The following is a 14,624-nucleotide window of genomic DNA, read 5'->3' as shown; positions in this document are numbered from 1 at the left end:
TGACAGACGGACGGCGACGGGAGCCGGGCGAGCGCTGCGGGGCCCTGAGCCCCCTGCCAGCACCCTGCATCCCTGTCCGCATCCCTCTTTGCATCCCTGTCCGCATCCCTCTTTGCATCCCTGTCCACAGTCCTCATCCCTCTCTGCATGCCTTCCCGCATCCCGCATTCCTGCCTGCATCCCTGCCTACATCCAAATCCCTGCCGGAATCCCGCAGCCCGCGTTCCTGCACGCGTGCACTACTATCCCAGCCCACAGCCGCACCCCTCTCCGCATCCCTGCCTGCACCCGCATCCATTTCTGCATCCCGCATCCCTGACCGCATCCCACAACCTGCATCCCTGCCTCCACCCGCATCCCTACACGCATCCCTGCTTGCACTAACACCCCTTCCTGCATCCCGCATCCCTGCATACATCCTCCCTGAATCCTGCATCCCTCCCTGCATCCCGCATCCCTGCCCGCATCCCGCATCCCTGCCCGCATCCCGCATCCTTCCCTGCATCCCGCATCCTTCCCTGCATCCCGCATCCCTCCCTGCATCCCGCATCCCTCCCTGCATCCCGCATCCCTCCCTGCATCCAGCATCCCTGCCCGCATCCCGCATCCCGCGGCTGTGACTATATAAGGCGTTGTGGGAGGGGGCGTGGCCATATCGGTGGAGGCGTTGCCATATATGGTGATGAGGGGCGTGGCCTACTGACTAGGGGCGTGGCCTATACGGGGCGTGGCTAAGAGGGCGCTACGGTGCGTGCCCATATATGGTGTGGGGCGTGGTCAGGGAGCGACAGGGGGCGTGGTCTCCGCGGAAAGGGGCGTGGCTAACGGGGTGCGCGCTGCCTGGAGGTCGTTCCCGGGGCGCCGGCAGCCAATGGGAGAGCGCGGCGGCGCGCGGGAGGCGGGGCCTAGTCCGAGGAGCCAATGGGAGCGCTCGGAATGCTGAGGGGAGGGCGGGGCTTAGGCGCGAGGCCAATGGGAGCGCTCCGGGGGCGGGCCCCGCGCGGCGCGCGCCGGGCGCACTTCCGGCCGGCTGGGCCTATGTACGAATGGCTGCGGGCGGCCCTCGGCCTCCTCCTGCCCGCCGCCCGCCGCAGGTCAGCGCCGCGCTGCCCCGGCCCCCGAGCAGCCCCGGGGACGGGGACGGGGACAGGGACGGGGGGGCCCGCGGGGCGTGTGTGGGAGCGATGGAGACCGTCCTGAGGGGCTGGAGCAGCGAAGGGCGCTCGGCCTGGGGAAGAGAAGGCTGAGGGGGAGACCTTAGAGCAGCTTCCAGCGCTGAAAGGGGCTCCAGGAAAGTGACTCTGGATCAGGGAGGGCAGGGACAGGACGAGGGAGAATGGTTTTGAGCTGTAAGAGGGGAGATTGAGATGAGATATTGAGGAGAAATGTTTGGCTGTGAGGGTGGGGAGGCCCTGGCCCAGGTTGCCCAGTGCAGGGGCGGCTGCCCCATCCCTGGAGGGGTTCAAGGCCAGGCTGGATGGAGCTTGGAGCCCCTGATCCAGTGGGAGGTGTCCCTGCCCAGGGCAGGGGATGGAATTCGATGGGCTTTGAGGTTCTTTCCAACCCAAGCTATTCCATCATTCCATGATATGCTTGTTGGGGTGTACCGGACAGAGGGAAATTGTGGCAGGAGGATGTTGTGCGTGGGTGGAGTGGGAGGAAGGGTTCCCTTGCTGGTGCCCCAGTGCTCCCAGGGGCACACAGCTGAGCTGTCCCTTCTGTCCCTCTGTGCTAAAGCTGGAGAAGAGCGACTGTGGTTCAAAACCAGTTATCGTAGCCGCAGTCTGGTGTTCAAAATATGCTTATCTCAGGGCGCAGCACAGAGGAGCCGAACTGTGCTTTATCCCTGCAGCTGGGAAGCCTTCACCAAGAAGCAGCTCAGGATTAGTCAGCTTGTGCTAGAAATTGAGCAGGGGGAGATGAATATTTTACCTTCTTCAGTTTTACCTTCTGAAATATCAAATATGCTGAGTGAGAATACATTTTTATAGGGCTGTATTTACCTTTAACACTTGCCTCCCCCCCCCCCCCCCCAGTATTTTCTGCCTGACTTAATAGCAAATATTCTTTATGTGGTATGGAAGTTATCAGTCACTTTTTGTGGTACCAGCAGGATCTGGGAGGGCAGTCAGCCTCTTGGAAGCTTATGTGCAGTTGTGAAACTGTGTTCTGTGTTCTTTCCTCAGCGCTCCGTCGGACAGTGCTGACGTGCCACCAGCAAAGAAGGCAAGAACAGGTACTGCATGTGACATGAGGGTTTAAGGTGCCCCATTTTCCTTACGTTTCCTGTACTGCTTTTGTACTTCAGTGTTATGGCTGGAATTGTCTTTTCTAGCCCTTCTTTCCTTGTGGCCACCTGCGTAGCCAGTTCAAATCCCACTGGGATCCCACTCCCTAAGATCTCATGCCAATCTCCCCTCTTTCAGCTCAAAACTGTTCCCCCTCGTGCTATCCCTGCCTTCCCTGATCAAGAGCCCCTCCCCAGCTTGTATCACCACCAACTGCTATTGCAGAAGGATGTATAACTTACAATGGGTTACGCTGCGTTAGGTGGAATAAGGAGATGGGCTTTAACGCAAATGGAAATCCTAATCCTCTTTTAATCATGTTCTTGTGCTGCCTGCTTTTGTTTTTTAGATTACGCTGTCTTTGAGCGTGAAGAGAAAGTTGACAAAGGTGTTGCTGCAGAGGGGTTGCCATCCGAGGCAACAAGTGAGGGCCAGGAGGCTTCAGTCAGCGATGCCGCTCCCGTTGCAGAACCTGCAGACAAGGTGAGCGAGGATTTGGGGCATAGGTAGAATCTGTTAGGATTCAGCTCTCCCTAATGTATCGTGAAATTGGGCCTTCTCTGAGCCTGTATGGCTGTAGGTTCTTTCCCATTTGTAGCTGGCAGCTCTTGCGTGCGGGGTTTGCTTTACTCAGGTTTGCCTGCTCTGCTGTAGCACTTGCAGTTTGTAGTTAGGTCATTAAAATACATTACAGTACAAGAACAACTGGATGCTTCCTCTGATTAAACCTCTTTCTGCTGGGTGGTTATCCACCCGTCTGGGAGAGGAGTCCTGTAAGACTTTGGATCTGTAAAAATGAGTCATGAACTGCTTGGCTCTAGTCTGGTTCAAAGGTGTAGCGTTACTTTTCTTATTGCCCCATAAGAGAAACAAACTGTCACCCTCTACTTGTTTGTTCCTGAGAGAGTCGTTAACTCCTATCTATATAAAACATACTTTGAGGGCTAAACTGCTGCGCTTTGGCATGTTTAAGAGGAAAACTCGGCAGTAAGAATCCTAGAATGGTTTGGGTTGGAAGGGACCTTAAAGCCCGTCCAGCTGCAACCACCTGCCATGGGCAGGGACACCTCCCACTGCATCAAAGCCCCATCCAGCCTGGCCCTGAACACCCCCGGGGAGGGGACAGCCACAAACTTGTGTTCTTTTAATCACTGCATGTACGAGAGCTGTTATTAAAAAAAAAAAGGCGTACTTGTCAGAGATCCCACAGAGGTTTGTGTTCTGCTACAACCTGAACTGGCAAATCACAGTCCCCAGGTGGTGACAGAGCTGACCAAATTCCAGAGAGTTTGTTTGCTTGGATTCACATTCAGGTTATACTCACGTTGGTATTTTTTTTGGTTTTACTTCAGGCTCAGTCACTTTATTATGAACCACCAGCTAAGAAACGAAGAGTTTCTGCACTAGAAATACTGGAATCTGGTAAGGTTTACATTGCACTATTAATTTCTTTTTCACCCTGCTGTGTGTGAGGTGCAGCTCCACCCTCTGGGCTTAGAGTGTTGAAGTCACAACATCTAGGTTGCATCTGGCAATGCTTGAATATGAATTCTTTCCTGCATCCTTGCGTTACCTCTGGACTGGGGCGTTTATCTCGTCATCTCAGTGCAAGAGCTGCCTTGGGGGCAGTCCTGCAGTTCTATGTCCATCATTGGCTTGCCATGAGAAATTGTTTTAAACACTAATTTTAGCTTGTAGATCCTAATAACTTTTTTTATGGGTGGGGGAGTTGGCTGGTGGTACCTTGTGTGCAAAACTTTCTCTGGTTGCTAATATGAAAATAAGAAAAGTAACATAACATAAGTGCTAATATGATAAAAGCAACAAAAATAACTTATCTCTGGTGAAGGTTCTTACAGGAAACGGATTCCTTTTATAATTACTAATAGCTTATACACTTCTCTTGTAGGTAAAATGCCTTATGGAACCAGTACTTGCTTGAATAAGGAAACACTGACCCTTTATCACAAGCCAGTTCCACGTCTGAGGTAAAAACCCTTCTGTTTGCTTTGACTTCTCTGAAATGTGTAACTTTCACTCTCATTCTTCAGCTTCGTCTGTGTTGCCAACATTTGTGTTTGTGTCCACGTAGGGGTATTTTTCCAAGCTATTCTGGAACTCCTCCAGGCCGCTGTACTAAGGGAAATCTCCAACTGCTTCCTCCCCCAGCCAATGTGCAACTTTTTCTTTAAATCCAGGCACTTCTTAGGTACAAGAGTTTAAATAAACATTAAAGGTCTGCAGTAGGAGGAACCGTTGAACTTGAGAAGAGGCTGAGACCAGAAATGCTTGTGAAAAGGTCCCAAAGAGTTGATTTGAAAGAAAAAAATATTTGCGTTTTCTCTGATATGGTGTCTTTTGCTGTCACCGTTTTCAGTGCAAACGGTGATGGCAGAACCCACGTCAAGCCTGCTCTAGCAGGCATCTTGACTCCGAGGCCACCCATTAAGGAGCGCGCTGGGCCAGCGTCTGCAGCTTCGGAAGCCAGCAGGATGGGGAGGTTCTTCTGTACTGCTGAAGAGGTAAAGGTGCCTTTTGAAATGAGACAACAGCAAGCTGTGTGTAAATGCCTAGGTGGCCGCTGGGAACAGCCCCGTGGATGTAGTTAAAGAAGGAAAATCAGTGTCTAGTGCTTTATTTGCCCTTAGGTGCACCAAGTCTTGGAAGGGAGCAGTGCTCTGTTGCCAAAAGGTTCAGTTCTAACCCATTTTCCTGGAAAGGGTGCACTGGGGGAGGATCCTCCAGGCAGTTTCTCTTCCAAGCAGAGCTGTTCCTTGTCAGTACTGTGCATTTGTTGCAGAGGTGTTTGATTCTTCTGTCCTTAACCTGGCTCAACTGCGATCTTTACACAGCAACTTTAAAAGGGTAATGTAGGCAAAGGAACACTCAGTTGCTGATAATACTTCACAGAATCACAGAGTGGCTTGGGTTGGAAGGGACCTTGAAGCCCATCCAGTCCCTCCCCTGCCATGGGCAGGGACACCTCCCACTGGATCAGGGGCTCCAAGCCCCATCCAACCTGGCCTTGAACCCCTCCAGGGATGGGGCAGCCACCACTGCTCAGAGAAGTGGCCTCTGTCACAGGAAGGAGTTGCAGGAGGGATTTTGAGTTTTTAGCAGGAAACAAGTTCGTAGAGCAGGGCGAACACAGAACAAAGGTGTGGGAGTTCCTGCTAAACTAAACCTGAATAACACATCAGTACTGTGGTACCAGCCTGTGCAGCCTGCGCTGTATCCACATTACAAACATTTGCTTCATATGCGGTGGTTCTAATCTCTTTGTTTTTTTCTCTCCATTCTGTCAGGGTGTTAAGCAAGAAGAGAAGGAGAAATACAAACAGCTCCTGAACCTGGTGAAGGAGAAGAATCCCAGGTGCCTTCCTCCTCTACAGGCCACAGGCTTCCTCAAGTAATTATGGGAAAAACAAACATGAACTTTTTGGTGGTAACTTTATGGTTGTTTTATATAGAAGTGGGAGGAGGTTCCAGGCAAAGTCCTTGAGGAGGTTTTGGGGCAAACTGATCTTTAAAAGACTGTTGGCACTGGTTATTAACAGGATTTGTCTTCCTCTTCTTTGTAATTGATGAAGTTAGGAGACCTGTTTTGTCTGAAAATGTGAAACTTAAGGTAAACAGAGGGAATGCCAGAAATGTCACTGTTTTTCTACCTTCCCTGGTCGTTCTTGCACAAATTATAGGAAGTTTTCTCTTTCCAGTACACTTAAGTTATCAAAATCCCACTCGAGTAGAATTCCAGTTCTCAAAGCAACCTGTGAAGGGGGACTTGTGTGTAATTCTGATTCACATACTGTCAGTGATGGGTGAATTTGATCTCTTATAACTGTCAGGAGGTTGCACAGAGTTAATGGCACAAGCGAAAGCCACAAACCCAATAGAAGCCATTGTCTTAATGGAAGTCATTGTCTTAGCTGACAGGAAAGCTGGGCAGAGGCCCTTGATCGGGAAGGGCAGGGACGGGACAAAGGGGACCGGTTTTCAGCTGAAAGAGGGGAGATTGAGATGAGATCTTAGGGAGAAATGTTTTCTGTGAGGGTGGGGAGGCCCTGGCCCAGGCTGCCCAGAGCAGGGGTGGCTGCCCCATCCCTGAGGGGTTCAAGGCCAGGTTGGATGGGGCTTGGAGCTCCCTTCCAACCCAAACCATTCCGTGATTAGTTAGTCTCTTCTAAAATTCTGGAGAGAGAAAATTTGACTCCTGCATCTTGAGTCTGCCTGAGCTGACCGTAGCCAAGCTTCTGAATGGAAAATGCCTCCTTGTGGAAATACCCTTTGCATTTTGTCATGGCGGCAGCGCATGAGACAGGGTGTTTCTGTCATGGGATTAAATGAAAATTGTGATTTTTCTGGTTTTTGCTGCACCGCAGTGGTCAAGCCTATGCGAAGCCACCAGTGCTGATTGCGAGTCCCCGGGAAGAACACAAACTTGAAAGAACCCTCTACCCAAGCGTGCCACGGGAGACCAGTGAGTATCACAATGATTTGTAGCTGTTCCACTGTGTAGAAAGACTTCAAATCCAACTAGCATGTTCCCATAAGTCTCGAGAGTATAGATTGTGCTGAAGAGATTTGTTAATGCTGGTGTGCGATTAATCCATGCCTATTTATAAGGAAATCTGTGCCAGTCAGTGTGTTTGTGCTGGTGTAGCTTCTGTCAGCTCTTAGAATGGAAAGAGCTGGCTCTGGGAAGAAAGGGAAAGAAAGAGGGGGACAGCACCAACCCCAACTGGCTAAAATGCCTTTGGAAGCATTTTGGTGTACTGAAAAACTGTTTAACATGGCCCTCAAGGCCCATTACTGTGCCAGCAATGTTTGTGGCTGCAGATGTGACTGTGCCCTGTGCAGAACGTCACAGCACCTGCTGTTTGCAGCAGCGGAGCACGATATATTGCTGCCCACCCTCAGGCACCCCTTGCTTAACTTGGAATTGTCAGCCTTTAATCCATTTCTAGTGCTGTGCGTGGCTGTTTCGGTGACAGCAGAGCTTCGGAGCCACGCCAGCTGACTGTGCGGTACAGTTAGCGAGCTGGAGATGGGTAACTGCTGAAGGAGTTCCCTTCTGCAGAGTGGGCTCGTTAAACTGGTTTGCTGACTAGTGGTTTCCTTTGGTGGCAGCACTGTGTTAGTGCTCTGCGTTTTGTAGAATCGTGGAACGGTTTAGGTTGGAAGGGACCTTAAAACCCATCCTGTTCCACACTCCGGCCATGGGCAGGGACACCTCCCAGTGGACCAGGCTGCTCAGAGATGAGGTGCTCAGGGATCTGGCTTAGGAGTGGACGGGTATGGTTTGGATTTGATGATCTCAAAGGTCTTTTCCAACCAAACAATTCTATGATATTCTATGAAACTGCCCAAGTTCAAACTTCCTGACTGTGCAGTCGTCATTACAACATGTTTTTGTATTTATCACCCAGCAAGCAAGCACTTTGTGCAGCTGATGGTAAATGAAAGCAGGCTCCTTGTTCTCATAAGACTGCTTTTCTGTGCAGGTTTCAAAGATGGAGATGTTTGCGGCCCACAGGTGCCTCCGAGAGGTGATGTGACCAGGTAGAGTCTCTTGTAATCGCTGTTCTCATGTCTCTTATCTGTCTGTGTGTCTCTTATCCAGAACAATTCCATGGGACAGTATGGATAGGCTGCTCACTCCTCTCTCTTTTTCTCTCCCTCACCTCACAGGGTGAAAAACACTAAGGAGGAGGGGAGGCCAGGGAAACTTGCCGCTGCAGGGGTAAGTTTGTGTTATTAATTATTTCACTTCCTAAGCAAATACAGCTCTTTGTGATCAGAAATACTTGCCCTCCTCACTCACGTATCGAGTAATGTGTTTGTCCCAGTTGGTTTGCCCAGGGAAAGCGGGAATGTTGTGTGAGAAGTAGTGCTGTCACCAAGGCTTTCCTGCTGCGCTTTGTTTTGTTTCTGGACTATCACAAGCGCAACACGCTATGCTCTTTCTCCCCGCTGACCATGTTGGGCACAGCTTAAAAGTCTTGCGCTCAGACTTAGTCATCCCGCAAAGCTGGGCTGCGGTATCTTTAATCCTGGCTTGTTTTGTGAGGTTGGCTGTACACTTCTGACTTTCATCTCTGCTCGGGATTGAGATCACACAGTTTTAATCGTGGAAATGGGAGCTGTTAATTTCAATCTCAGTTTGATACCCACATGCAGAGGCTCTGCTGGGGTTCTTGATGCCAAACTGACCTTGTTCCTCTCCTGCCTCTGCTTAGCTTTGAGGGCAGCGCTGCACGGCTGGATGCACTCACCTATAAAAAGTAACTTTGCAGCTTGCTGGCTGGATGTGTGTAGAAAAACCCTTCCAGTTTTATACATCAGCAAGATTTTCTGCACTATCCCCTAGCAAAAATGTGTGTTTCCTTGCTCACTTAATGTCCTTTTGCCCAACAGAAACAGAATGGAGCCAACATCGCAGGAGATGTGTTATGCCAATTACGTCCACCGTCTGTTCTGTCCAGAAAATCATCCAGCATTGATGTGGAAGCAAACAAATCCCCAAACTCAGGCAGAAAAGCAGACGACTTTCCCCCGATCACAGAGGTACCATAGCTGACGGTCTGTTAGACAGGACACAGGGCTGTTCTACAGCCAGGACAAAAGCTAGGCCAGGCTTAACACAGCAGTGCTAACCCGATTCACCTGGTTAAGAGGCAGAGCCTCTTAAAAGGATTTTGTCCTGTCCTACAGTGGTGGTGGAACCTGAAAAATAAGCTTTGGCTGATCCATAGCACTGCATTGCTTGGGGGACAGCTGAGCACCTTGTGTGCATCCTTAGGGTCCCACAGAGCTGCGTGTGGGCCCTCAGGACCCCACAGAGCCCTGTGTGCGTGCTGAGCGTTGCAGTGGGTGCAGGAGTTAGCTTAGTTACACTGTTCAACGGGCAGTGGGAGTCCAGGTTCCCCTGCTCACCTGAATTTTGGCTGCTTTTATTGTTCAGAGTCACGGTCGTGCTGATCTAATTGACCACCTCTGGTTTTGCCTGTTGAGGAGAAAGGCAGAGGCTAACTTGTCCTTTCCAAGGGTTTACAAAGTCTGCTCAGTACAAGGAAAACCAGGTGTTGTGCTTAATTTGCCAGCCCACATGCAACCAGGAGGGGGACCCAGTGATTTATTTGCATTTTTACTCAGACTTAGATGGCAACATCGGTATTGGAGCCAGTCGGATGCACAGCCTGGACTCGTGGTTGCCTGACTCCAGTGTAGCTGCCTCAGTTTCCCTTACTTAACCCTCAGTATGGCAAGGGCTGCAGCATCACATGGGAAAGTGGTTTGCTCTACTTCTGTTAATTTTTCAGCTGCTTTAGTGTGTTTGGTGTCCACATGTTAGATATCGGCTTCCTTTTGTGAAAACAAAACTGGGGCAAAGCTGGGCTGTGAAGTTGACAGTTGGGGTGCTGAACCAACAACAAAGTGCTGTTACTAACTTAGCAAGAAGCTGGTACCTGAGCTTAATTGCAGGCGTTCTTGCAGCTGAAAGCTTGTTAGCGTGCTCATTACTCCATTTCATGAGTCCTTTCGCATTTAATTGTTTGTTTTAGGCCATGGAGAGAGAGATCAAGGCCGCATTTAGCCACGGGGATCCAAATGATGTCATTAGCAGTGCCTTCAAAATGAACATCACTCGTGATGACATCTGCACGCTGCAGAAATATTGCTGGCTCAATGATGAGGTAAAACTGGCTGCAGCATGACGATATCCTCCTTCGGCGAGAAGCCTCACAGCCCTTGTTGCTGTTTCATTCTTTTGGTAGGCTAGTGTCTTGTTTTACATCTCAAGCTTACTCTTTATGGTACAGATCATTAATTTCTACATGAATCTTGTGATGGAAAGAAGTAAGAAGGAAGGATATCCGGCAGTTCATGCTTTCACGACTTTCTTCTATCGCAAACTAACTTCTGGGGGTTACACAGCAGTGAAGAGATGGACCAGAGGTGTGGATCTCTTCAAGCAGGATGTTGTCTTAGTCCCCATCCACCTGACAAACCATTGGACTCTGGTGGTGAGTCAAACTGACTTTTTGTTTGGAATTGGATGGGGAGAGAAAACTGGTGAGAAAAACCATGTTGATTTTGATGTGTGTGCAGCAGAAGTTTGTGCTTTGTCTGACAGTCCCCTTGTAATCACAGGTCATCGACATGAGAAAGAAGACCATCAAATACTTCGATTCCGTGACAGTTAACAGTGGGAACAAGATCTGTGAAACTCTGTTGTAAGTAACCACTTGGGTGCTGCTTTCATGTTGTAATTATGAGAAGGTTTTTGGAACTTGTCCCTGGAACACAATTGCAAAGTTTCCACGTTTCTTTTAGATAACGAAGCAGGAATCTTTGCCTTGCTGCAAGTCGTGTGACATTGGCTACTTACCTTGTATCACAGTCCCCTCCAGTCAGGGCAGCCTCTCATGTCTGTAAATTTAAGACTTGGATTTTTCCTCTGAAAGCCTTAAATCAGCTGCTGTAAGGATGCTCTGACGCTCTGCTGGCCTGCTGCTCAGCTCCCTGTGATTCTACAGCAGCTCTGGTTTTGTTGACCTACTATTTAGAGACGAAGAGTGATTTTTGCTTTGTTTTCAACAGCAAATACCTGCAAGAAGAAAGCTGGGAAAAAAGGCAACTGGAGCTGGATTGTTCAGAGTGGACACTTCACAGCATGAGGACACATGTACGTGAGCACTACTGGGATGCGAAATGTGGACTCTCAACTCCTTCTCTGTAGAGTCTTGACACTAAGTCCAAGCTTTTAGAAAGAGCCGTAAGCATCTCATGTTTTATGGTGCCACCTTAGGCCGCAGCTGACCCAGGAAACCGTGGAATCGCAGAGTGGTTTGGGTCAGGAGGGACCTTAAATCCCATCCAGTTCCAGCCCCCTGCCAGGGGCAGGGACGCCTTCCACACCAGCTTACTCAAAGCACCATCCAACCTGGTCTTAACCATGCTGGGATGAAATCTTTCAGCATGACCTCTCCTTGCTGGCTGCATGCTTCATTTTTTTTAATTATTCTGCCATGTTCAGGTGAATCTGACTTTGCCCCGACATCCCAGGACAAACTTAATCTGTTTAGCTCTTGTTGGAGAACACAGGCTTTGGAAATGGGTTTGGAATTTGGGATAATTATTCTTACTTGGAGCACAAGTCCTGATGTAACACACAAGTGAAGAGCTGATGTGTGGTCAATCAGGTCTGTTCCCCGAGTTGTGGGATGGTGAATGGATTGTCCCAAGTTTTTGTTAGGATGGGTAACATGTGCTGCTTCCAAACTGCCTCTCTTTTATAGTATTGGAAAATTCTGTGTCTTTGCATTCATTAGGAAATCCCTCAGCAATGGAATGGAAGCGACTGTGGGGTTTTTGTCTGCAAGTACGCAGACTACATCGCCAGAGACAAACCATTAACCTTTACACAGGTGAGTGGGAGTTAAAACCAGCTCCAGACGTCTTTGCTCAGATACAAGAGCCAGGGAAAGTTACAGAATCCTAGCCCAGAAGGCTTCTTGAGTCCAAGTCCTGTCCCTGCACAGGACACCCCAACATTCCCACCGTGGGGCTGAGGACCGTTGGCCAAACCCTTCTGGAACATTGTCAGGTTGTGACTGCTTCCTTGGGGGAAGAACTTTCTCCTCATGCTCAACCTCACACTCCCCTGGCATCTTCCTGCCATTCCATTGGGTCCCGAGTTCCGCAGCAGCTGCCGATTGTGCCTGGAGCAGGGATGGAGGTTCTATCCCTCGCTTTGGGGTTGGTGCGTGGCTGGTGGGGTTGGAGCTTCACAGTGGCCTCGGAAGGGCAGAGCTGTGTTCTCCATCCTTACATCTGGTGTCTGCTTCCTACTTCACTACACGAGATGCCGCAGCTAGTGGGTTTGGGATACCTGGCCCTTATGTGTCTTTTGGAGAAGTGGGTTTCCTCTCTTAGATGTTTGTGCCTATTTTCTACCTCAACTTTGTGTTTAAAGGATTTTTCCTTTTCTTTCCAGAATCACATGCCTTACTTCCGTAAGAGGATGGTGTGGGAGATAATCCACCAGCAGCTGCTGTGAGAGATGCACTAGGAGAGCAACACTGTGATCACCTCCGGGTGACTGATAAGGTGTTTAGCTATTTTTTGAATACTTTATTTGGATAGGTAGTAGGCACACAAATTTTCCTCTTTAGGCTATGAAGTAGTGGTTAAGGGAGCGGGTGGTTTCCCAGTTATGGAGGCAGTAAGGCACCTGACACCACGCAAGCACAAAGCTGGGGCAGAGCCAGCACTGTCAGCCTCTGTCACTGAGCTGCAGCACACGGGGCCGCGTTATGGACAAAGAGGACACTCACCCGTGGTGGAGGTGACCCCTGTGTTAGCTGAGCTCCTCTGGGCTCAGTGTTTGGCTCCTCAAGGAGAGTTCCCTCTGTCTGGGATGGCTACCATCTACTTGATTCCTAAAAACTGGATTTGTGATGACCTCCTGTCACGGTTTAGCTGAGGACACCCTAGAAAGCAAACACTTGCCATCTTCTGATTTGTAACAAATCCACAGTGAAGCCCACGTAGTGGGGGGTTTTGTTTTGGGGTGGTTTTTCTGTCTCGGGGGAGTTTATCTAATGTGAAAAGAGAAGTTATTTATTTTGTTTTTATGACAATAAATATTTAAATTGTATAAGGAGCCTTCCAGGAAGGAGCCTTTGCCTGGTAGCGAAACGGAGGGGTGGGTGTGAATTGCAAAGTGGGGTGAGGGAGGTGCGTTCATCTCCCTTGGAACTGAGGGACATGGGTTAGTGTTTGATAGGAATGGTTGGACTCAATGATCCAGTGGGTCTCTTCCAACCTGGTTATTCTATGATTCTATGAGGGAGACTTGAGCCTGGATGAGCCATGGGAGCACAAAAGCCTCTCGTGGTCTGTCCCAGAGTCCCCAAGGGGCAGCCGGGGGTGCTGAGCTGCCCGAGGAGCAGCGGGCACAGCCCTGGGGGGACGGGAGCAGGAGCTCCGTGTCTTCAGTTTGGGCCCCTTGCTCCACGAAGGACACTGAGGCGCTGGAGTGTGTCTGGAGAAGGGAATGGAGCTGGGGAAGGGGCTGGAGAAGAAGGGTTCTGAGGGAGGCTGAGGGACCTGGGGCTGTTTAGCCAGGAAAAGAGGAGCTGAGGGGAGACCTTAGAGCAGCTGAAAGGGGCTCCAGGAAAGCTGGGGAGGGGCTCTGGGTAAGGGAGGGCAGGGATGGGACAAGGGGGATGGTTTTCAGCTGAAAGAGGGGAGATTGAGATGAGATCTTAGGGATAAATTCTTGATGCTGAGGGTGAGGAGGCCCTGGCCCAGGTTGCCCAGAGCAGGGGTGGCTGCCCCATCCCTGGAGGGGTTCAAGGCCAGGTTGGATGGGGCTTGGAGCCCCTGATCCAGTGGGAGGTGTCCCTGCCCATGGCAGGGGGTGGGCCTGGTTGGGCTTTGGGGTCCCTTCCAACCCAAACCATTCCATGATTCCATGATACAATAGAAAATGCCTCCCTAGTCCCAGCCCTCTGAGCATTTCCTTAGCTTGCTGGAATTTCCGCTGGTTTCTTCCTCTCCCAGGCTTTTACCGAAAGCTCTTGTCACCACACGTGTGTCCTGGACAGGTCCTGGAGACCAGCCAGCTCTCCTGGCCCCTCTCAGGTCTCTCCCTGATATCCAGGGCATTCACAAGGAGCTCCAGGCGGGTGTCCCTTCTGCTCACCCGGGGATTAATCACCGACAGAGACCCTGCCCGTCAAGGCAAGATTTACAAGGCAGGCAGGAAGCTCTTGTTTTCACAGGAGTGCCTCAAACACACACACACAGTAGGAAAAGCAAACATTCCAGGCATACCAAGGGCTCCACGGGATCAAAATTCCCCAAACAGCCCAGATTAACATCCTTGGCGGCACATGGAAACGCTAAAACCTGGACTCAAGGATTTAATTGTCTTCTTCAGCAGAGAGCCCTGAGCGCGGTGTGGAACAACCTGAGCTGCCCGGGAGGGCAGGGCGAGGGTCAGCGGCCGTGCCCCCCGGACAATAAAGGTCAGGGCTGGCCCCCACCCCTCTCCCAGCTCCATATGGTCACCAGAGCCTTCTCCCAGAGGTTCCCCTTGAAAAAGCTCAGCCCTGCTCCTGAACAAGCTGGGCAGGGGTCACTGGGAATCGATGCAACACCGAATCCGAGCCCATCGGAGCAGGGGCGACCACCGTTCTGGCTCCGGCTGCTGAGACCCCTGGCGCGAGAGCAGCGTGCATGGTGCTGGGTCAACACCTTTTACCTCCCGTCCCTCCCCAAAAGCCCTTTGAAGCGAGTGTGAATGTTCCCATCCTCTCTGGTCCC

The 14,624-nt window shown here is 50.6% G+C and overlaps 1 protein-coding gene across 1 annotated transcript; it reads left to right on the top strand.

The window, feature by feature from the left end:
- The first annotated feature begins 991 nt into the window (after window positions 1-991).
- SENP2 (SUMO specific peptidase 2) lies at window positions 992-12,965 on the top strand. The gene is made up of 17 exons (XM_069864592.1): window positions 992-1,094; window positions 2,187-2,236; window positions 2,638-2,771; window positions 3,641-3,710; window positions 4,198-4,276; window positions 4,666-4,810; window positions 5,594-5,697; window positions 6,671-6,768; window positions 7,793-7,850; window positions 7,980-8,031; window positions 8,706-8,855; window positions 9,854-9,985; window positions 10,112-10,315; window positions 10,443-10,525; window positions 10,893-10,977; window positions 11,624-11,719; window positions 12,289-12,965. The coding sequence occupies exons 1-17, from the start codon at window positions 1,039-1,041 to the stop codon at window positions 12,349-12,351; spliced, it is 1,659 nt and encodes a 552-aa protein (XP_069720693.1). The 5' UTR covers window positions 992-1,038; the 3' UTR covers window positions 12,352-12,965.
- Window positions 12,966-14,624: the final 1,659 nt, after the last annotated feature.

This window comes from Phaenicophaeus curvirostris, chromosome 10 (assembly GCF_032191515.1).
Source record: "Phaenicophaeus curvirostris isolate KB17595 chromosome 10, BPBGC_Pcur_1.0, whole genome shotgun sequence".
In the NCBI taxonomy this organism is placed as follows: domain Eukaryota; kingdom Metazoa; phylum Chordata; class Aves; order Cuculiformes; family Cuculidae; genus Phaenicophaeus; species Phaenicophaeus curvirostris.
Note: the sequence above shows the minus strand (reverse complement) of the source record. Positions and strands in the feature narration are given on the sequence as shown.

What these genes read in the sequence shown, in the direction of transcription:
- SENP2 (XM_069864592.1), top strand. Translation starts at nt 1,039, where the DNA reads ATGTACGAATGGCTGCGGGCGGCCCTCGGCCTCCTCCTGCCCGCCGCC. An exon ending in CTGCCCGCCGCCCGCCGCAG is followed by an intron (nt 1,095 to 2,186) that starts GTCAGCGCCGCG and finishes TTCTTTCCTCAG; the next exon opens with CGCTCCGTCGGACAGTGCTG. An exon ending in AAGCCAGTTCCACGTCTGAG is followed by an intron (nt 4,277 to 4,665) that starts GTAAAAACCCTT and finishes CACCGTTTTCAG; the next exon opens with TGCAAACGGTGATGGCAGAA.